Source organism: Tursiops truncatus, chromosome 4, assembly GCF_011762595.2.
Source record: "Tursiops truncatus isolate mTurTru1 chromosome 4, mTurTru1.mat.Y, whole genome shotgun sequence".
NCBI lineage: Eukaryota > Metazoa > Chordata > Mammalia > Artiodactyla > Delphinidae > Tursiops > Tursiops truncatus.
Genome location: NC_047037.1, coordinates 44,200,197 through 44,224,386, shown reverse-complemented (window position 1 = coordinate 44,224,386; position 24,190 = coordinate 44,200,197). Strand labels below are relative to the sequence as shown.

The window sequence follows — 24,190 nt, the reverse complement described above, 5'->3', positions numbered from 1 at the left end:
CTCAGGCAGGAGCAGTTCCATCGTAGGCCTAGAAATTATTTCAACATTGTCTTTTAACATTTTTGTCTCCGGTTTTTGGACTAGGGAAAGATTTTGGTGTCAATAAGTGAATCTAAATGGTGGATCAATTAAGGTTTTAACAGAATATGCTCAACCAAATTTTCAACGTAGTTAAGGATCAATAACCTTTATCTTGTAAAGTAGTTTTGACTTTATAAAATATTGGTGCATCATATGTAAATTCTCCCATTGTAAACCTGCTCTAGATATAAACATAATCAGATATCCACAAGTGGAAGGTAATAAGGTGATGAAAAATCAAAATTGATCTTCAATCTTTAGTGATTTAAGAACTGAAAATTATTCAGTAAAGAAGAAAAACAAGAGAATAAAAGATGATTGTAAGAAAATGAACAGAAATATTTGATAATTTAATATTGAAAATAATATAAAAATTAGTTCAACATCAAAAAGATACCAGCTACATATTGAAGAATTTTTATTTAATTTTTTGAAGTATTTAAAAAAATTATTGGTAAATAGTCAAAGTGAACTTATTTCTTGTTTAACAACATGACACAGAACATTGATTTATTATAATTCTGCAGTTTGTGTGGTTTAATCCACAGTAGCTTCTCTTTATACCATTTTTTTCCCTGGTTAAAAAGTTTGGAACCATAATCCTGAACAACAACAACAAAAAATGTATGCAGAAGACCGTCATGGAACGAAAGTAAAGATGGTTGAGCAATTAGAGAATTGTGGAAACCCTATGACATTATGAAGGGCATACTAAACATTTTTACTAGCTTGAAACGATAAACAACAGAGAAAGGGGTTAGAAAAAATCGGGAAGAACTAATGCCAATGTACAATGCTTTGGAGCATATCCCTTAATAACTAGAATATACATACTTCCATATTAAAGAAGGTATATTTAGTAAGTTTCCCCCTTCACACCCATACACTATCAGGGTGTATGCCTAGCCACAGTATTACATCTCTTTCTATAGAATATTATTTGAACATTTTTCACCATGGGAAGATACCACATTAAAGACGGCTCAAATAAATATTAATGACATCATTAGTAACTAGCAAAAAATATGAAAAATGTATGTAAAATATTTCATTTTCATTTAACTTCCCTGGCACTCTACAACAGTTAAGTTATAACTAGAATGCAAGAGTTGAATTTAAAAATTCACAAAATTAGAAATGCCAATTTTAAGCACAGTTTAAAAATTGAACTTTCCATTTATTTGAAACCATAATACTGTAGTTTTATAGTTTTCTTATGTCTAGCATGTGAAACAAATGGTTAGGTTATCATGCCACCAAGAGCATATTTAATGCCTTAAACCTAAACATAGAGTATAAACAGTGATAAATATAATACTTTTGTCTTTTAAGTCTTGTGGTAGATCCACAAAAATATAAAAGACTTATGAGGTACAATTTTTATCCAGTTATGGATTTATATCTAAGAAAACTTTGAACAAGGATACTACAGTATATTTTTATCTCATCAAACTGTTTAACTATTGATAAAATTATGTATTTCAGAGTTAGTACCAAAGTGTTAAGAATGGATAAAGACTAAAAATATTTACTTATATAATTTTCTGTTTGTTCCTGATAGAATGAGGTTCTCCCTTATCTGTTCTTGAAAGTCTGTACTCACAGAATCTTCAGGATCCAGCCTGCAGATATTTTGAACTCTTGAACTGATCTACAGTAAAAAGAATCTCTAGAGAATGATGGATGAGAAGGAGAGAAAAGAACGGAAAAAAATAGAAAAGAAATTTATCAAGTTTCTAGCTTTGGACTAAGTGTGTTTACATATATTAATGCATTTAATTTAATTTTGACAACAAATTTGCTTAGAAGGTATTATCTCTCCTAGTTAGATGAAGAGATAGAGTGAATAAAATTGGGGAAAATCAAAGGTTAGACATGGTTTGTAATGGGCTTCTGACCCAAGTCTTTCTGACGCCAAAGCCCATTTTTTTCTCACTAGATCACGTAGCCACCTTGCCACTCTAGATTTTACTGTTTACTATTATTTTTTAATCCCTACTATATCCAATACTTACTCACAGAAAATTCTCTGCTTAAGCTGAAACTCTATGCACTAGGAAGGTAACAATGGTTATCCACGTGCCCTACTGTCTTGTTGAGGAAACAAGAAGTCTAAATTATCAGACTAAATTGTCTTTATTTCAAATTTAGAAATTAAAATTTTAATGCTGAAAATAGAAATCCAAAAATAGAATTTTTGAAGAGCAAATCAAATTAATTTCTACTGTCAGTTGAGTTTTGTGTTTTTTGGTAGATGCAGATAATTCATTTATTCCCAGAACATTACCATTGTCTATTCATACAAAACCCCTCTCATGTTTAAAATAATTTTATTACTTTTCAATTTATCCTTCATTCTTGAATTTCTCTCCACATTTACATCCCTCTGTCAAGCACATTTGCACACAGGTGGGGCTCCTCTTCATGAATATATAGGTAGGTGTGTCTTCACTTTTATTTGACTCTTGTCCTTTGGCATTAAATGGAAATTTAGTTAGAAGAAGAACTAGACCTCCACCTGCATGTGCAGAACCATTCCTAATTTCACCTCTTCTGTGAGGTTTGTAACTGCCTCTTAAATGGAGATCTAAATCCCTCCACTTTAGATTCTTTTGCAGTTTGAGGCTTCCACTTTTGAGCCAGGTTGTTTCATTTCTCAGGTTGTCATATTCTACTGGTTAAAATTTAGCATTGCTGCTGTTTTCATGGCTGATTTAAAAAATTAAAGATTTATTGTGTCTACTTCAGCTATCTATTGTGTACTGCAGCTTCATTTTTATCATCGCTGTGAAATAAACTTGGGTCAATTTAATTTATAGCTCAAGTAAAATGTAAAAAAAAAAAAAAGGATAATTCATTCAACTGCATGTTTTAATCGGAGTTTTAATGTATTAATCCTGAATCAGATGTTTCTGTTTGTGCAGAAGTTTCCCCTCAGTCTTATGTTCTGATCTTGCTACAGTTTGTTCTTTGAGTTGAAAGCACCACACCAATTCTTCATTTAATGTTATACTGAAGAACAAAAATATTTAAAAGAGATAACAACTTACCTCAAGGACTACTAAGGAAACCAATGTCAAATAACTTGCTATTAATTTCAAATGGAGGAACTTGATTCTCCAGATGGTCATCAAAGCAGAGCTGATGCACATCCTTATTCCTTAATAAGCATCCTTATTCCCAGTGGCATTGTGACTAGTGGTGTTTGTCCCAATATCACAGCCTAGCCTCTGAGTGGAAATCTGGTAACAAAATAATACACCCAAGGACAAAATAAGAACAAATGTTATAAAGTGATAAAGCTATGTAAAGTATTCAGTGAATCCCTTAAAATACATTAGTACACAAATGAAGGGAGTGTATGTCCCTGAATCTGCACTCTTCCAGGACACTATGTATAGTGTATATCAAGATATTTTGTGTGGACATAATCTTCCTAGTAGAGACAATATGGAAAACTGTCATAAACTTCTTGCCTATGAATTTGAACCTGCTGCTAGAAAATCACAAATTAAACAGAAAAATATTATCCCTAGCTCATACTGAGTATAACTATAGATAACAAACCTAATTACTTTTCCCAGTTTTATTGACAAATAATTGACATACATCACTGTGTAAGTTTAAGGTATACAGCATTATGGTTTGGTTTATATATATTGTGAATATATATAAACCACAATAGGTTTAGTTAACATCCATTATCTCATATAGATATAATAAAAAGAAAAGGAAAATTTCTCCTTGTAATGAGTACTCTTAGTACCTATTCTCCTAACAACTTTCCTACATATCATACAGCGGCCATCATGTTGTACATTACATCCCTTGTACTAATCTAGTTTGCTCCTTTTGACCAACTTCCTCCAATTCCCCCTCCCCACCCTCCACCTCTGGTAACCACAAATCTGTTCTCTTTTTCTATGAGTTTGGTATGTTTTTGTTTTTGGATTCCATGTATAAGCAAGATTATATACAGTATTTTTCTTTCTCTAACTTATTTCACTGAGCATAATGCCTTAAGGGTCTGTCCATATCATTGCAAATGGTAGTATTTTCTCTTATTTTATGGTTGAATAATATCCCATTGTATATATATATACCACAACTTCTTTATCCATCCATCCATTAATGAATATATATTTTTAAAAATTCAGTTAGCGGGCTTCCCTGGTGGCGCAGTGGTTGAGAGTCTGCCTGCCAATGCAGGGGACACGGGTTCATGCCCCGGTCCGGGAAGATCCCACATGTCGTGGAGCGGCTGGGCCCGTGAGCCATGGCCGCTGAGCCTGCGTGTCCGGAGCCTGTGCTCCGCAGCGGGAGAGGCCACAACAGTGAGAGGCCCGCGTACCAAAAAAAAAAAAAAAATTCAGTTAGCAAGAATACATCCTACCTAAAACTTGTTACTTTTGTCGCCAAAATAAATCTCAAATTCTATAATTAGTGTGAAAATAGAGAATGAATTTAAATTACCTAATACAATGTTTATCACATAGTAGGCATGATTAAGAATGGCAATTTTTAATATTACTACTAATAATAAACATTAAAAATCTCCTAAGAATGAGTAAAACTCTACTGACCTCTATAAAATACTGAAGAAATAGGGGCATTTTCCAATAAATTATGATAATAACATAATTCTTATCTAGACAACACCGTGTTTTTGAAATTTTGGCAGTGAAGGAAATTTAATTAAGGGCCATGCTTTACTAAACATGCTAAAGTCAACTTTTACTAAATATTACAAGTTAATCATAAAAACCATGTCACTTCTCTTAGGTAAATTGTGTACATTATTATATTACATACTCTACTTTGGAAGGTACTGTAAATATGAAAATATGCTATCCTCAGATTATAAAAATGCATAGCAATATGAGTGAGATTAGTTAGAGGGGAATATACCCAACGCAAACTTGTTTTAAGGTATCACTAATAAACTTTTGCTAAATATGAGCAATGGATCTAAACAGTTACGCATGTACAATTATATAGACACATATATAATGGCAAGTAACATATTTTAATGCATCTTGAATATCAAAAATTCTTTAAATCTACTCATTCATCCTAAATTGTTATTATATAACAATAAAATAAAAGTATCCTGTATTTAAGCTGTTATGTCACACAGGAGACCTACAAACATTCAAATTTGGCAAAAGTTTGATGTCTTATCATAGAAGTTGAAAAACTCTCATAAAATTTTTAAATAGAAACCACATGGAAATTGGGTTTAGCTTTTTTTTGTACCTGAACTTCAATATTTTAATTTATATTCGCTTAATGTTATCCATCCAACCTTCAAAATAGTCCACAGAAAATAAAGGATAAACATTTTTACCAAAAATATAGAAAAATGAAAGTTCATAACAGTTTTGTCTTCCATAAGCTAAGTACTATGTAATCTTATGGACACCCATTTATCATAAAAGGAAATAATTTCATAATATCTTGAGAAATACTTATGGATTGTCTATTCTTTAAATATAAAAGGTAAAAATAGTCTTTGACTTTCTTAGTGATGAAATAATATATATAAAGTCAAAAGGAATAAATAACTGTAATATACCACTCCTTAATTGATGATTTTTTTTCCCTACATTTCACTTTCTTAACTTATCCACAGATAAGAATATATTCAGCATTTTTCTGTAGTATATACCTCTGTTTTGTAGATATAAATAACATTTTGGAAGAATATTCATAACAGGCTAAATGCTTTCAAAATCGGCCTTCTTAAGTTGTAGCAGAAACAAAGTAACCACAATATAGTCATAGCCTTTAAAATTAAATATTTATTTATTATGTTTATAGAAGACAAAATTGGTATTTAATTCAAAGATATTTCCTAAAGACAATCTTATCACAGTGGATTGATTATGCAGCATTTTTTCATAAAGTATCACTGGAGTATTAGAAATTAAACATACCAAAAATTACTTTAAAAAATAGCAAACTGTTTTCATTGTTTCCTTATAATGTATGTAACTAGTATATACAAAGATTAGATATATATTTGACAAGTTCAAAAAAATTCCTAAAAATCTATTTTTCCTCAGTGTTTATGAATTCATAAATGGTATCTGACATATCTATCATTTCTTTCCCAATAGCTGGTGTCAGAATACTTAATATTTAAAATAAGCAAGACTATACTACTCGGTGGTCAGTTTTTCTTAATGAAATCCAACTCAACAAAACCTTAATCATAAAAATTTCAATGTGAGGAAAACACTTTTTATTTTTAAGATTCTAATCAAATTTCTCTATTTTGATCTCAATCATTTTTAAAATAGTATCTCAGTGTCCACTACAGTGTTAACTGGTTATTAAAAACAACTGTAACTATTTTAAGTGTATTAAAATAATATTGTGCTCCATGTAGGGAGAATTTCAACTCTATTTTCTTTCCAATAAGGAAAGTTATTGGACAAATAAGCTTCTAAAAAATGTTACTTTACTTTGGGGCTTCCCTGGTGGCGCAGTGGTTGAGAGTCTGCCTGCCTATGCAGGGGAAATGGGTTCGTGTCCCGGTCTGGGAAGATCCCACAAAAAAAAAAAAATGTTACTTTACTTTAAAAATGGCTTTTATCATGAGAAATTGGAACAAAATTCTTTAAAAAAAAGAATCTTGTATGATGTCAGAAAGGTAGACAAACATTGTAATTCAACTATAATTTACCTTAATCTGCAGGATTTTTGTTCTAAACTTATTTTTTCAAAGAAACAGATGCTGGAAAATTTTAATTAATGTGAGGAACCTAATATAACTTTTTTTGTTTTTCAGTAATATTTACCTCAAAAAATATGAAGAAATGAAAATTATGTACTAGTTGACTTACTATCTCCACTCCACCAACCAAAAAAAAAAAAGTAATAACTTCTTTAGAAAAATATGATAGATCATAGTTTGTCTAAAGTTTTGATAATATCTATACTGAAAAAAGATACTAATCACATTACTACCTTTTTCAAACCTCCAAACCCCATCAACTGTTCCTTCTGAGATTCAAATCTGACCACAACAGTTTCAACTTCTGAATATTTCCTTAACTCTGACTTTAAGTGATGTATGGCTGATCCTAAAGATTCTATTTCACCTTCAGTCCATTAAACTGATGGCTGTTTTTATTTCACTATTCTTGTACCATAGATTTGTGTGTGTGTGTGTATATATATATATATATATATATATATATATATATATATATATATGTATAATTTATTTATTTATTTGAGTAGTGGTTACCATTTTGAAAACATTGTTCCTCCCTTCTCCCTCAGAATATTTCAGTTCACGTGAAGCAGATTGTGTCAGACTACATCAGACTATGCTATCCACTCTCCATTTTTGCTATAGTCATCTGCTTAAATCCTGGTGAATCCTATTCACTCAATGAAATGAATTTTATTGAAATTTTATAGAAATTTTTAGCATCTAGCTTACTTTTCTTCTCTCTACCATAAATCATATAAGCACTTTTAATTATTTTAGTGTTCATACTAATAATCTATCCAACGTTTTGACTTCTTTCTATCAATCTTTATCTCTCTCTCTCTCTCTCACACACGCACACACACACATCTTACTAATGAATTCAAGACCTTATCCTCAAGGTCTTTAATGTTGCCCAGTGTTGTGTTCCTCACCAATTCATTTCCCCAACTTTTCTAAATAACATTTATATCTTCTCTCTCTTCAAAGCTTAAAAATTCCTCCTCCAGACACACTTTCTGTTATAAACTTTCATTTTACATTGAAAAAAAAAATCCCAGACTCAATCAGCTCACCAATCAACCTATCAAAATCCACACCTAACTACTTTACCTCCCTCCTTCTACAGTGTATATTTTGTCTCTCATCTCTAACCATGGGTGGGATTATGCAGAGCCCATGCATGATTATGCAAGAACTCAGCTTTTAAATTTATTTTTCTTTTGTCTTTCATCATCATTTTTTCCTCTCTACTGAATCATTCCCATTAGTTTACTAATATATAGTAGTACCTCTAATCTTTAAAAAAGACCATGCATTGTTCAATAGCTACTTCCTCGCGTTCCTATTCTCTTGACAACAAAACCCTCTAAATGAGTTATGCTACCAATTACTTACTTCTATCCTCTCATTCTATATTTACACTATTTCACTATCCCAGTCACCTCATGTTGATCACTCTCATAATGGTTGGCAGTTACTTCCACATTGCTAAGTCATATAATCATTTCTCAATCTTCTTATTTAACCTGTCATCAATGTTCAACATATTTTGCATCCTCTCTTCCTTGAAACATCTTCAGTTAGGTCTTGGGAACCCAGAAATCACCAGGTTTTGTCTAACTTTTCCAAAACTGCTATTTTAGCCTCCTTTGGTATTTCCTCTTCTCATCTCTAAATGATTCAGTGTTCCAAAACTCAGTTCTTGGACATGTTCTATTTTCTCTATATATTTATTCTATAGGGGATCCAACCTAGTTTCACACTTTTAACTACCATCAACATGTTGATGACTTCCAAAGTTATATCTGCAGCCCAGATCTCTCCCTGAAACCCTGGACTTAATGTACACATCCACTTAGATATCTACTATCACAAACATTTATAGCCATAATTGGTTTTTAATATTTTCCTCACAGACTTTCTTTCCCATTTCAGTTAAAAACAACTCCATTCTTCCACTTGCTTATGCTCCAAACTTCAACATCAGTGTTGCTGTCTCTCTTTTTATCATTCGTCACAACCAGTTCATCAGTAAATTCTGTCAACTTGACCTTCAAAAAAGTAACAAATCAGAATTCTCTTCAAGGAGATTGGTTCAAGATGGCAGAGTAGAAGGACGTGCTCTCACTCCCTTTTGCAAGAACACCAGAATCAAAACTAACTGCTGAAAAATCATCGACAGGGAGACACTGGAACACACCAAAAAAGATACCCCACATCCAAAGACAAAGGACAAGCCATAATGAGATGGTAGGAGGGGTGCAATCACAATAAAATCAAATCACATAACTGCTGGGTGGGTGACTCACAAACTGGAGAACACTTATACCACAGAAGTCCACCCACTGGGGTGAAGGTTCTGAGCCCCATGTCAGGCTTCCCAACCTGGGGTTCTGGCAACAGGAGGAGGAATTCCTAGAGAATCAGACTTTGAAGGCTAGTGGGATGTGATTGCAGGACTTCGACAGGACTGAGGGAAACAAAGACTCCACTCTTGGAGGGCACACACAAAGTAGTGTGCACATCAGGACCCAAGGGAAGGAGGAGTGACCCCATAGGAGACTGAACCAGACCTACCTGCTAGTGTTGGAGGGTCTCCTGCAGAGATGGGAGGTGGCTGTATCTCACCGTGAGGACAAGGACACTGGCAGCAGAAATTTTGGGAAGTACTCTTTGGCATGAGCCCCCCCAGAGTCTGATATTAGCCCCACTAAAGAGCCCGGGTAGGCTCCAGTATTGGGTCACCTCAGGCCAAAAAACTAACAGGGAGGGAAACCAGTCACACCCATCAGCAGACAAGTGCAAAAAAGTTTTACTGAGCTCTGCCCACCAGAGCAACAGCTGGCTCTACCCACCACCAGTCCCTCCCATCAGGAAACTTGCTCAAGCCTCTTAGATAGCCTCATCCACCAGAGACCAGAGGACGGACAGCAAAAGCAAGAATAACTACAATCCTGCAGCCTACGAAATGAAAACCACATTCACAGAAAGACAGACAAGACGAAAAGGCAGAAGGCTATATACAAGATGAAGTAACAAGATAAAACCCCAGAAAAAAAACCAGAAAAAGTGGAGATAGGCAAACTTCCAGAAAAAGAATTCAGAATAATGATAGTGAAGATGATCCAGGACCTTGGAAAAAGAATGGAGGCATGATCGAGAAGAGGCAAGAAATGTTCAACAAAGACCAAGAAGAATTAAAGAAGAAATAAACAAAGATGAACAATACAATAACTGAAATGAAAAATACATTAGAAGGAATCAATAGCAGAATAACTGAGGCAGAAGAATGGATAGGTGACCTGGAAGACAGAATGGTGGAATTCACTGCTGCGGAACAAAATAAAGAAAAAATAATGAAAAGAAATGAAGACAGCCTAGGAGATCTCTGGGACAACATTAAACGTAACAATATTCGCATTTTAGGGGTCTCAGAAGGAGAAGAGAGAGAGAAAGGACTCGAGAAAATATTTGAAGAGATTATAGTCGAAAACTTCCTTAACATGGGAAAGGAATAGCCACCCAAGTCCAGAAAGTGCAGAGAGTCCCAGGGAGGATAAACCCAAGGAGAAACACACTGAGACACAGAGTAATCAGATTGACAAAAATTAAAGACAAAGAAAAATTACTGAAAGCAGCCAGGGAAAAATGACAAATAACATACAAGGGAACTCCCATAAGGTTAACAGCTGATTTCTCAGCAGAAACTCTACAAGCCAGAAGGGAGTGGCATGACATATTTAAAATGATGAAAGGGAAGAACCTACAACCAACATTACTCTAACCAGCAAGGATCTCATTCAGATTTGATGAAGAAATCAAAAGCTTTACAGACAAGCAAAAGCTAAGAGAATTCAGCACGGCCAAACCAGCTCTACAACAAATGATAAAGGAACTTCTCTAAGTGGTAAACAAAAGAGAAGAAAAAGACCTACAAAAACAAACCCAAAACAATTAAGAAAATGGTAATAGGAACATACATGGCGATAAGTACCTTAAACGTGAATGCATTAAATGCTCCAACCAAAAGAAACAGGCTCATTGAATGGATGCAAAAACAAGACCCATATATATGCTGTCTACAAGAGACCCACTTCAGACCTAGGGACACATCCATACTGAAAGGGAGGGGATGGAAAAAGATATTCCAGGCAAATGGAAACCAAAAGAAAGCTGGAGTAGCAATACTCATGTCAGATCAAATAGACTTTAAGATGAAGGATGTTACAAGAAACAAGGAAGGACACTACATAATGATCAAGGGATCATTCCAAGAAGAAGATATTACAATTATAAATATATATGCTCCCAACATAGGAGCACCTCAATACATAAGGCAACTGCTAACAGCTATAAAAGAGGAAATCAACAGTAACACAATATTAGTGAGGGACTTTAACACCTCACTTACACCAATGGACAGATCATCCAAACAGAAAATTATTAAGGAAACACAAGCTTTAAATGACACAATAGACCAGGTAGATTTAATTGATATTTATAGGACATTCCATCCAAAACCAGCAGATTAAACTTTCTTCTCAAGTGCACTCAGAACATTCTCCAGGATAGATCACATCTTGGGTCACAAATCAAGCCTCAGTAAATTTAAGAAAATTGAAATCATATCAAGCATCTTTTCTAACCACAATGCTATGAGATTAGAAATAAATTAAAGGGAAAAAATGTAAAAAACACAAACACATGGAGGCTAACCAATACATTACTAAATAACCAATATATCACTGAAGAAATCAAAGAGGAAATCAAAAAATATCTAGAGACAAATGACAATGAAAACACAATGATCCAAAACCTATGTGATGCAGCAAAAGCAGTTCTAAGAGGGAAGTTTATAATAATACAAGCCTACCTTAAGAAACATGAAAACCCTCAAATGAACAATTTAACCTTACACCTAAAGGAACTAGAGAAAGAAGAACAAACAAAACCCAAAGTTAGTAGAAGGAAAGAAATCATAAAGATCAGAGCAGAAATAAATGAAATAGAAACCAAGAAAACAATAGCAAAGATCAGTAAATCTAAAAGCTGGTTCTTTGAGATGAAAAAATTGATAAACCTTTAGCCAGACTCATCAAGAAAAAGAGGGAGAGGACTCAAATCAATAAAACTACAAATGAAAAAGGGGAAGTTACAACAGACACCGCAGAAATACCAAGCATCCTAAGAGACTACTACAAGCAACTCTATACCTATAAAATGGACAAATTCTTAGAAAGGTATAAACTTCCAAGACTGAACCAGGAAGAAATAGAAAATATGAACAGACCAATCACAAGTAATGAAATTGAAACTGTGATTAAAAACCTTCCAACAAACAAAAGTCCAGGACCAGATGGCTTCACAGGTGATTTCTATAAAACATTTAGAAAAGAGCTAGCACCCATCCTGCTCAAACTCTTCCAATAAATTGCAGAGGAAGGAACACTCCTCAACTCATTCTATGAGGCCACCAGCACCCTGATACCAAATCCAGACAAAGATACTACGAAGAAAGAAAATTACAGACCAATATCACTGATGAATATAGATGCAAAAATCCTCAACCAAATACTAGCAAACCGAATCCAACAACACATTAAAAGGATCATACACCATGATCAAGTGGGATTTATCACAAGGATGCAAGGATTCTTCAATATATGCAAATCAATCAATGTGATAGACCATATTAACAAATTGAAGGCTTAAAACCATATGATCATCTCAATAGATGTAGAAAAATCTTTTGAAAAAATCCAACACCCTTTTATGATAAAAACTCTCCAGAAAGTGAGCTTAGAGGGAACCTACCTCAACATAATAAAGGCCATATATGACAAACCCACAGAAAAAATCATTCTTAATGTTGAAAAACTGAAAGCATTTCCTCTAAGATCAGGAATAAGACAAGGTTGCCCACTTTCACCACTATTATGCAACATAGTTTTGGAAGTCCTAGCCATGGCAATCAGAGAAGTAAAAGTAATAAAAAGGAATACAAATTGGAAAAGAATAAGCAAAATTGTCACTGTTTGCAGATGACATGATGCCTATACATAGAGAATCGTAAAGATGTCACCAGAAAACTACTAGAGCTGATCAATGAATTTGGTAAAGTTGCAGGATACAAAATTAATGCACAGAAATCTCTTGCATTTCTATACACTAATGATGAAAAATCTGAAAGAGAAATTAAGGAAACACTCCCATTTATCACTGCAACAAAAAGAATAAAATACTTAAGAATAAATCTACCTAGGGAGACAAAAGACCTGTATGCAAAAACTATAAGACACGGACAAAAGAAATTAAAGATGATACAAACCGATGGAGAGATATACCATGTTCTTTGATTGGAAGAATCAACATTGTGAAAATGACTATACTACCCAAAGCAATCTACATATTCAATGCAATCCCTCTGAAATTACCAATGGCACTTTTTACAGAACTACAACAAAAAAATCTTAAAATTTGTATGGAGACACAAAAGACCCCGAATAGCAAAAGCAGTCTTGAGGGAAAAAAAATGGAGTTGGAGGAATCAGACTCCCTGACTTCATACTATATTACAAAGCTACAGTAATCAAGGCAATATGGTACTGGCACAAAAACAGAGATATAGATCAATAGAACAGCATAGAAAGCCCAGAGGTAAACCCACGCACCTTTGGTCAACGAATCTATGACAAAGAAAGCAAAGGATATACAATGGAGAAAAGACAGCCTCTTCAATAAGTTGTTCTGGGAAAACTGGACAGAATGAAATTAGAACACTCCCTAGCACCATACACAAAAATAAGCTCAAAATGAATTAGAGATCTAAATGTAAGACCGGACACCATAAAACTCTTAGAGGAAAACATAGGAAGAATACTCTTTGACATAAATCACAGCAAGATCTTATTTGATCCACCTCCTAGAGTAATGGAAATAAAAACTAAAATAAACAAATGGGACCTAATGAAACTTAAAATCTTTTGCAAAGGAAAGGAATCTACAAACAAGACCAAAAGACAACCCTCAGAATGAGAGAAAATATTTGCAAATGAATCAACGGACAAAGGATTAATCTTTAAAATATACAAGCAGCTCATGCAGCTCAATATCAAAAAACAAACAACCCAATCTAAAATGGGTAGAAGACCTGAATAACCATTTCTCCAAAGAAGACATACAAATGACCAAAAAGCACATGCAAAGCTGCTCAACATCACTAATTATTAGAGAAATGCAAATCAAAACTACCATGAGGTATCACCTCACACCAGTTAGAATGGGCATCATCAGAAAATCTACAAACAATAAATGCTGGAGAGGGTGTGGAGAAAATGGAACCCTCTTGCACTGTTCATGGGAATGTAAATTGATATAGCCACTATGGAGAACAGTATGGAGGTTCCTTAAAAAACTAAAAATAGAATTGCTATATGACCCAGCAGTGCCACTACTTGGCATATACCCAGAGAAAACCATAATTCAAAAAGACATATGCACCCCAATGTTCATTGTGGCACTATTTACAATATCCAGGTCATGGAAACAACCTAAATGCCCATCGACTGATGAATAGATAAAGAAGATATGGTACATATATACAATAGAATATTACTCAGTCATAAGAAGGAAGGAAATTGGGTTATTTGTAGAGACGTGGATGGATCTAGAGACTGTCATACAGAGTGAAGTAAGAAAGAGAAAAACCAATATCATATATTAACGCATATATGTGGAACCTAGAAAAATGGTACAGATGAACTGGTTTGTAGGAGAGAAATTGAGACACAGATGTAGAGAACAAATGTATGGACACCGAGGAAGAAAACGGCATGGGGGGTGGTGGTGTGATGAATTGGGAGATTGGGATTGACATGTATACACTGATATGTATAAGATGGATAACTAATAAGAACCTGCTGTATAAAAAAATTAAATTAAAAAAAAGAAATCTCTTCAAGAGTACACTTCGCTTATAATTGTTAATATTCATTATGTATCTTTTATTTAAAATAATCATAAATATAGTCTGGGCATTAGGTGATGTTAAGAAATCATTGTTTAATTTGTTAAGGATGATGTTATTTTGGATAATTAGGAATATGCCTTATTTGAGAGGAGGAAGATGCATACTGAATTCCTTAGGTGAAGAATGTGATGCCTACACTATAGCATAAAACGAACAAATAAATAGAATAAGTTGGAAAATACCCAGAATTTAACCAGTTTTGGCCACTTCCACTGCGACTTCTTAGGTTCCAACCAACATCATCTCCCACATGTATTTTTGCACTAGGCTCCTGTCTGGTGTCTATTTTCTGTGTTTGTTCAACTTCCATCTGTTCTCAACACAGCAGCCAAAAGGAAGTATTAAGTTTGTCAGGTCATGTCATTTCTTTGTTAAGAAGCCTTCATTTGCTTTCATCTCACTCAGAGTAAAATGAAATCTTTTACAATGATTTATAGACCCCTTAAACAATCTCTTCTCTGACTTCATCTCCTCTGCCTTAACCGCCTCCGTTCCACACCAGTCACACTGGTTTCCCTGCTGTTTCTTGAACTTACTGGCACACTCCTATACTAAGCATAGTCAGAACTTTTGCACTGAGTCTCTTTCACTGGTTTCTTTGCCTCCTTCTCTAGATTAGTACATGAATATATCTTTCATTTTCTTCAGGTCGATCCAAAATCACCTTCTTGGTAAAGACTTTCCTGGTCACCTTATTACATTTTCAGCTTTCTACATGCTAAACATTTTCCTTCTCTGCTTCTTTTGTCCCCTAAGCATGTAGTATTTAACTGGTTGATATTATACATCGTCTCTCTCTCTCTCTCACCAAAATATAAGCTCCAGAAGAAAAAGGGGTTTTGTTTATTTTGTTCAGAGCTTTATTATCCAGTACCTACAACATTGTTAGGCACATAATAGATAGTCAATGAATAATTACTCAGTAAAGTGAATAGATAAATAATTAAGTGAATTATTCTTATCTTCCCTACATCTAAAGCTTTCCAGAGCTTAGGTTTTAGATCTCTTCCCTTCTGTTTTCCTATATGCTTCCCTAAGTAATCTCATCTTATTTCTATAATGTTAAACACCATATATATACTCATGAATTTTTTTATATCTCTGTAAATATCCCCTATATGTACAAGTTTCTCAAAACCCAAATCTTTGTTATCTTTGCATCCTTACTCCCTCCATATCATATCAGCAAATTCTAGTAGCTCAAACTTCAAAATATTTCAAAAAATAACAGATCTTACTATCCTCAGTTACAAACCTAATCTATGCCAGGAAGGTATCTTCTAGTTTACTACAATAGCCAGTCTCCCTGGTTCCACGATTGTCTCTCTGTAGTTTATTATCCGCACTATGGTTGAAATTAATTTTTCAAGATGTAAGCCAGATCTTATCACTGCTGAGATAATAACTCTCCAGTGATTTCTTAGTTTATCTAGAATAAAATCCAAATTTTATCATTATCTAAAAGAATTTATATGACATGTTCTTTGCCTACTTCTGCTAAAATTATCTCCCTGCTCACTATACTCCAGTCACTTTGGTCTCCTTGATACAATCGAGTAAAAATGTATGGATAAATAGTCCCTGAGAAGTTGAATAACTTCATGCAAGTTTACCCTATTTTTAGTATTAGAGTCTGAGCACAAGCCCTGTGATTATAAATCAAATATCATGCATCCCTTCAGGATGTAATGTGATACTGGGAGCAGGTTGAGGGTATCCATTGAATGGGAGAACACAGAAGTGTGCACTTTTGTGGAGGTTAAATATAGTGTGGTCTCACTGAGTTGAACAGGGAAGCAGAATGCTAAACATAGGTATATATACAAGTGACTGGGATTTTATCTCTAGGGTCCAGCAAGGTGCTGTGGATAAGAATGTGGAGAGAGGCAGGCAAGTTCACCATAGACAAGAATAATTAAAACGAGAGTGGATAAGTTCATTAAAGGAGTGGAGAGAGTCACAAAGAAAATTTGAGCCTGGGGAATGAACCTTACAAAAAGTTACACCCGGGGAACCCAGAATCTGAATGGCAATTTGTTTTCTGTATTTACTAATTACAAACCTTTGAATAACAAGGTCTTACTTGCCTTTGGAATATTGAGTCACAATGACAGTGATTTTAAAGGTAGAGAATAAGACATACATCTTCATCAAAGTTTCCAGGTAGGTATGTGCAATTTTAAAAAGTTCTGCAAATAAGTCTGGTAGACCCCTAAATGGATGTGTCTCCTAATCATCACCATTTTCTTTTACTCTTATTTCCCTTCCTTTCGAGAATCACTGATTTACAGCATAGGAAGCAGAAACACCTAAAATACTTCTTTTCAAACTATACCAACAAAAAACGTTAAAAATGTAAGAGGAAATGATGGTAGTAGCAAAAGAGACACAGCATAAAATAAATATACATTTAAATTAAAAGCTATCTCATGGGCTTCCCTGGTGGCACAGTGGTTGAGAGTCCGCCTGCCGATGCAGGGGACACGGGTTCGTGCCCCGGTCCGGGCGGATCCCACATGCCGCGGAGCGGCTAGGCCCGTGAGCCATGGCCACTGAGCCTGCGCGTCCAGAGCCTGTGCTCCGCAACGGGAGAGGCCACAACAGTGAAAGCCCTGCGTACCGCAAAAAGAAAAAAAAGCTATCTCATGTATAACACTGTCACCATTGTATGGATAATATAAATTACTGGTACATGAATGTCCAAAAGAATGTACTTTCCAAAAAAGAGTTGGGATGATAATGTTTAGAAGTATGAACACATTTAAAAGACACAATACTTCTATTTTAATTACTTTTTAATCCTGAAAATATTGAAATAAATGATGTTAAAAGTTAAAAATCTAAACACACACTTTAGTATGGATTTCTTGGTTTTTCTTTCACCTCCACACACACGCACACAAAGCCTTGCTTTTTTATTAAACTTCTAACAAACAATGATGCATCAGAAATAGCATGGCCTTTAGACAAACACATACTTGATTTTTGAAGCCCATGTTTACCACAGAGTTACCAAGATAATTAATTCTTCTGTGTCTCTATTTCCCAAATAAAATCTATCTCACATCTTTATTGGCAAACTTTGTCCAGTGAGTAATGTGGATCCTACTGTGGGAAGTCAGCAAACAGCTGCTAGAATAGCTCCAGTGATTACAGGACAGTGTTGTCACCACTATCGCTATCCTCCTCTTCATCATCATAGCTTCCATTTGTTAAATATTTTATTCATATCTAGGTATGGCTCTAAATATTCTGTATAGATATTTCATATTTAGTTTACAACCACTCTATGTAAAATGCATTAATATCCCTATATTACAAATCAACTAATGATTGGAGAATTTAGGCACATTGCCCAAGATCACACAACCAATAACATTTATAACAAACTTCTTCTGCTTCATTTTATGAAATTAAAACAATTTTTAAATTATGACACCTGTAATAACACTTTAGAACCCCTCGTATCAAAAAAAAAAACAAAAAAAAAACACACTTTGAAACATAAGAGGAATATGTTGTTGGCAGAAATACTCCTTATCTTCTTTAAAAATCTACCATTCTCTATGTAGAAAATAAACGTTTATCCAACCTCTCAGATTAAGGACATTTTAATATTTCTAATTCCAAAAATCATATTTATATTATATTTCATAATTTATATTTCATTTCATAATTCTATAGTCATAAAATGTTGAAAATGTATCTGATCATAACAAGATAAATATATCTATAGCCCTAATCATAAGACAGAATACAATTTAATAGAAAAGATATTAATTTTTCATTACCTCAATATTTTTGCATAAAATTCAATAGTGTCCAAGGAACACTTCTTTTAAATTCACAAGTTATTAAATCACACTTTCCAGTGTAAAATAACTATCTTTTTAGTTTTTATTATGGTTCATCTGCCTTGGACATAAGAAGTAGAGTCCTGTGACTGACTTAACTGCAATTCGCAAGTCATTTAGAAGCCACATTCATCATTGTCACTGAAGAAGAGCCCAGAAGAAATTGTCTGGGCTGTATTTAGCATCTATGAGAACTGCAAAGTCCACTTCTTCTCGCATTTCTCTTTCTAGATAAAAGCCAGAAGGCTGTAACCAAGAACCAGTGCAGGAAGTAAGGTTCACTTTCATTATCCTTCCTTAGTTCCTCTCACAATTCCTTTCTATGACTCAATAGCCAACTCTGAATTATCACATGTTCTTGAAAGATATTTGGTTATACTGCTTGTCTTGTCTTCATAGATAAAATAACTACCTGAATTTTTAACGATATTACTTTATTTGTTGTCTATCTCCACTCATTAAATTGATGGAAATCTGTGATCAGGGCCCTTATCAGCTCTGTCACTGCTATGTCCATTGCCCATGGAGTTCCTGGCACACACTAGGCAATAGAATTCAATAAGTGAATAACAAACAACGTCCTGAAAAAAACATAAGTTTGATATTTTATTGTGGATCAAAAAAAATTCAACAGAATCCTGGCTATCATATGATACATCTCCAAATAAAAATAACCTCATTTTCTCATGAATCAAGAGGTTATCTTTAGTCTGGTAGATAAAAAGAGGTGTTTGAGTGAGGGGGTGAGGTATCTGGCTTCAAGTAAAACAAAAATTTTGTCATAAAGAGAGTTTTAATATATTTTATGTGGGCACAAAGCAGAGAACATTTAGGTAAAATTCATAGAGAGATCATTTTAGCTTAGTATAAAAAAACTTCAAAACTATTTCTCTTTGAGAAAAAATAAACAATAACTCTAGTGTCTGGAATTCTAGAAGAGTCTTAATACAGATCTGTTTGATCAACTAGAGTGAATGATGAATAAGGTTGTCAGGAATTAGAATGACTTTGTCCAGAATGTGGCACACATCCCATTATGGAAAGTGAACAAACAAGCTAGAAGAGCTTGAAGCAGATATTCTAGAGACAATGAGAGACTGAATAGGACATTAAGCAACATTATCTCAACTTCAACTTTATTTAAAGGTCATAATATTTATCTCTGAATAAAAAAACAAAAATTATTTAATAGAAAATCTAGGAAAAGTATCCAGAAAAAAGTTAACTGAAACAATTTAAGAATAGAAAATCTTTTGACTATAAAATATATCCAACTACCTGTTAATAAAATACAATGTTTTCATGAGAAATAATTGAAGGCTTATATGGCACATCATAAAAGTTTTAAATAATGTAAAATATTATTTTTAATTTACTAGGTTTTGGTCAAATAATTAATATGATAGAAGAATTATTGAAAAGGCATGGTATCTTATATGGCAGATAAAAAAACACGTATTTGTTGTTATCTCTCCAATGTTAATATAGATTTAATATCACTGGGGCCAAAGAATTTCACTGATTAGTTAAATTACACAAAATTGATCTTAAATGAAATAAGATTATTTTATGTGTATAACCATTTTAATGATAGAAATTCAATATGCTTGGGTGCTCACTTTGGAAAATTCATTAAGCATGATTTGGCGCTCTATTCTGTACATATGTGTATTGCAATAAAACTTACTTAAAATATTTGTTTCTCCAAAAATAATGTCACTGCTCTCTCTGCCCCTTAATATGATATATTTGTTTCCTTCACCTTACTTTCCCTAGAATCAATGTCCTGTAAAATAAAATCAAATATACATGAATATTTTTATAATTTTAGTTTGCAATATATTCATCATATTACCTAAATCTTTTCTTTGCACATTGGAGATATATATACTTTTTTCATAAATTTACAATCAGTTTCAGTACAATCAGTCTAATCATTTACTTACTTAAGCAAGCCCTCTGATAGGAAAAACCTTTAGCAAGCAGATTTTATTGAGCACGGACTGTGCTAGGCTACAGGAATGAACCAAACAGGCATGTTATCTACTCTCATGGAGCTTTCCAGCCTAATGGAGTTGATTATTCAAATAAAGCAACCCCCAGTGAACAGTGATATAAAGAACAATAAGTTTGAATTCAGGAAGAATTATTTGATATACTCAAACTCTCCAGTAAAGAAAAAAACTGCAATAATTAAGGTTTTTTGTAATTTTCTCAGAGCATTTGCTGTCCCAGGTCCCTTCTAATGTTCAAGTGTTCTCTTAAAATCAAGCTATTTTAAGACTTGCATATGCTACTACAAAACTAAGTTTCCAGGACTTTTTCTTGGCATTTCCTAGGCTTATTCTTGAAACTGTGGGCTTGCCGTCATCAACTTTATGGCACAGACTAGAGCAAACCGACATGAAGAAGAACAAAACTGGTAGAATTTGGAAGACTCAAAAGACAAGCCAATTTGTTTCAAGTTTGGGATTATTTTCTTATCCGTAATTAATACTAAGTCTGCACCCTTATTAAAATAAGTGCTCTGGTGTCATTATGTAAAAGTGCATTTGAACTTTCTACAGACTGTTGGGCTGTAGCCCCTCTGGGATTGTTATGTTTGCATCCAAATGATAGCAACTGCTCTAGTGTCACTAGAAGACAGAAACAGGTACAAATATAATGCATTTTCACATTTAGAAATTAGGCAGGATATCTGGATGCACTTTCCAAGCTAATAAGGTAAAGTAAGAAGGAAGAAGGAAGGAAGGAAGAGAGGAAACATTTCTGCTTCTCTTTAAATCAATCAAGTATTCAGCCCAGTTCATTTTTCTAGAGAGCTGGAGGAGGCTAAACATTGCCTGGTATTCCTCTTTAACACTCCAGCTAATTAAGTCAAACCTTCTGTCCAAACAATGCACAGGAAAGAAGAAAGAATAATCTTCCAAACTATGAAAACTTTGTTCATCCATCATACCAACCACCTAGTGCAGATCTTAGAGATCTTTTGTCTGGTAACCTTTTGCCCTTTCAGCTGATGAACAACTGAAGATGTGCAGTGCAACCTAATTGCTAAATGCAAACTGTGCCCTGGGAATCAATTTATTTGCATGATTCTATCCAACCACTTTAGTGAAGTATTTAGGAGACTGGGTTAAGTACAAAATCCTCTTTTAAATACTAATTACAATTTAAATGTTCCTACAAAATAATAGAAAATGTGCTTTAAAGTGGGTACCTGATTTTTAGTTATATATTTAGAGAAAAAAAAGAAACTACATCTCAGCAAAGGTGGTAACGTGTTGGAACATTTAGATTTTGATTAAAAGGAGAAGCATCTTTGTGTGTGTTTAAGACATTTTTAACTCCTTTTTCTTTTCCCTTAAATATTATCAAGTTCAACAACACAGAAAATCTGTGCCAGTTTCTTCGCTAAGTGTTAGTAAAAAATAAAAAAGATTAGATAAGGTACTGACACCAGGGAACACTCAGGAAGTCTCACCTTATATGAAATGTTCAGCTTTACTTTTATTAATCATCCTTTAGGCCGGATTTTTTTTTCTTATTTCCCAGGCATCCATTTTCACAGCACATATCTATCTGTACTATATCATAATTGGCCTTTGCTTATTGCTAGCACTGAAACCTCATCCCATATTCTGCATGCCTCCAGTTACTACAGTTGCTAATTATTTTTAAAGTTAGAGGATGATGTGCAGCTAAATATATCTCATCTTCCTAATGGTATTTATATAACCGAAATGTAATTTGTTCCTTTTTATTTGTGCTGAGTGAAAATAAATCTTCCTCTCTTTTTTTCCTTCCCCCCAGAAAGTTTGATCCTTGATGTGTTTTGCCTTTTGATCAAATTTGGTAACAGGATTATACAATTTATGTATTTCTTTGGGAGTCTTCTCTTTAATTCTCTTCCTTCCCTTGCCTTCTCTTTTCTCTTCTTTCTCTCATAAAAGTCTGTATTCCTATTTCTCTGTGAAGTTGAGAATGTATCCCAGTCCACTAGTTAGGAATGATGAGATAATAAAAATTTAATAACCAATTTGACCATGGATCCTACTTATACAGTATATTTAGATGGAAGAAATCATTGCTAGAGAATTTCTGAATTATTGCAAACTTCTACAGTGTACTAGTACAATCCTGCCCCCCTGGGTACCTAGATTCCTGCCTAGAAAAACAAACCTGTTCCACATCTTCTTTATCCATTCATCCGATGATGGACACTTAGGTTGTTTCCATCTCTGGGCTATTGGGGCACATATATACAATGGGATATTACTCAGCCATAAAAAGAAACGAAATTGAGCTATTTGTAATGAGGTGGATAGACCTAGAGTCTGTCATACAGAGTGAAGTAAGTCAGAAAGAGAAAGACAAATACCGTATGCTAACACATATATATGGAATTTAAGAGAAAAAAAAACATGTCATGAAGAACCTAGGGGTAAGACAGGAATAAAGATACAGACCTACTAGAGAATGGACTTGAGGATATGGGGAGGGGGAAGGGTAGGCTGTGACAAAGCGAGAGAGAGGCATGGACATATATACATTACCAAACGTAAGGTAGATAGCTAGTGGGAAGCAGCCGCATAGCACAGGGAGATCAGCTCGGTGCTTTGTGACAGCCTGGAGGGGTGGGATAGGGAGGGTGTGAGGGAGGAAGAGGCAAGAGGGAAGAGATATGGGAACATATGTATATGTATAACTGATTCACTTGGTTATAAAGCAGAAACTAACACACCATTGTAAAGCAATTATACTCCAATAAAGATGTAAAAAAACCAAAACAAAACCTGTTGAAGTAAGGAGGAAACTTAAGCTCACGAATCTAGGGAATTGTTCTACAATAATTACTTCTCTCATTTCTACAGTTTGCAATGGAAATGTCAGGAGATGGGAGGAAACAAATAACAAAAGTGACCTAGGGCTTCCCTGGTGGCGCAGTGGTTTAGAGTCCGCCTGCCAATGCAGGGGACACGGGTTCGTGTCCCGGTCTGGGAAGATCCCACATGCTGAGGAGCGGCTGGGCCCGTGAGCCATGGCCGCTGAGCCTGCGCGTCCGGAGCCTGTGCTCTGCAACGGGAGAGGCCACAATGGTGAGAGGCCCGCGTACCGCAAAAAAAAAAAAGTGACCTAGATTTAGACGTTTGCATTACATATAAGCTAAATTGCAAATAATTCACCTATAAAAATTTTTCTATGCACAACTACATAATTATTGCCTTAGTAACTAATTTTTTTGCCGTTATTACATCCAGGGGGAAAATAGTACAGTCATAAAAACCTTCCTAAGAATATACAGTGAATCTAGATGGAGGACACAAGACTTGGAAAAGAGTTGAGACTCAATTTGTGAACACGTTTAAGAGAAACTCATGCACATTGTGACCCTCCATCAGCTCATGTAGGACTTTGAAGTCAAATATATTATTGCTTTAGGCACTTGAAGAATCAATGTGCGTTTTCAAGATTTTAATCTTAGAAGAGTAATATTTACCA

At 34.3% G+C, this 24,190-nt stretch overlaps 1 protein-coding gene across 2 annotated transcripts in view; it reads left to right on the top strand.

Moving 5' to 3' along the window:
- The window catches only part of BCHE (butyrylcholinesterase), an 89,038-nt gene that overhangs the window by 26,578 nt on the left and 38,270 nt on the right, over positions 1-24,190 (top strand). The window contains exon 3 of one of the 2 annotated variants that reach the window (XM_019946302.3): positions 1,643-2,929. The exons of the other annotated variant lie outside the window; for it this stretch is intronic. Within the exon in view, the coding sequence (XP_019801861.1) occupies positions 1,643-1,670 (28 nt within the window). The 3' untranslated portion in view covers positions 1,671-2,929. Of the gene's footprint in view, positions 1-1,642; positions 2,930-24,190 lie in introns of those variants that run through there. 2 annotated transcript variants of the gene reach the window in all.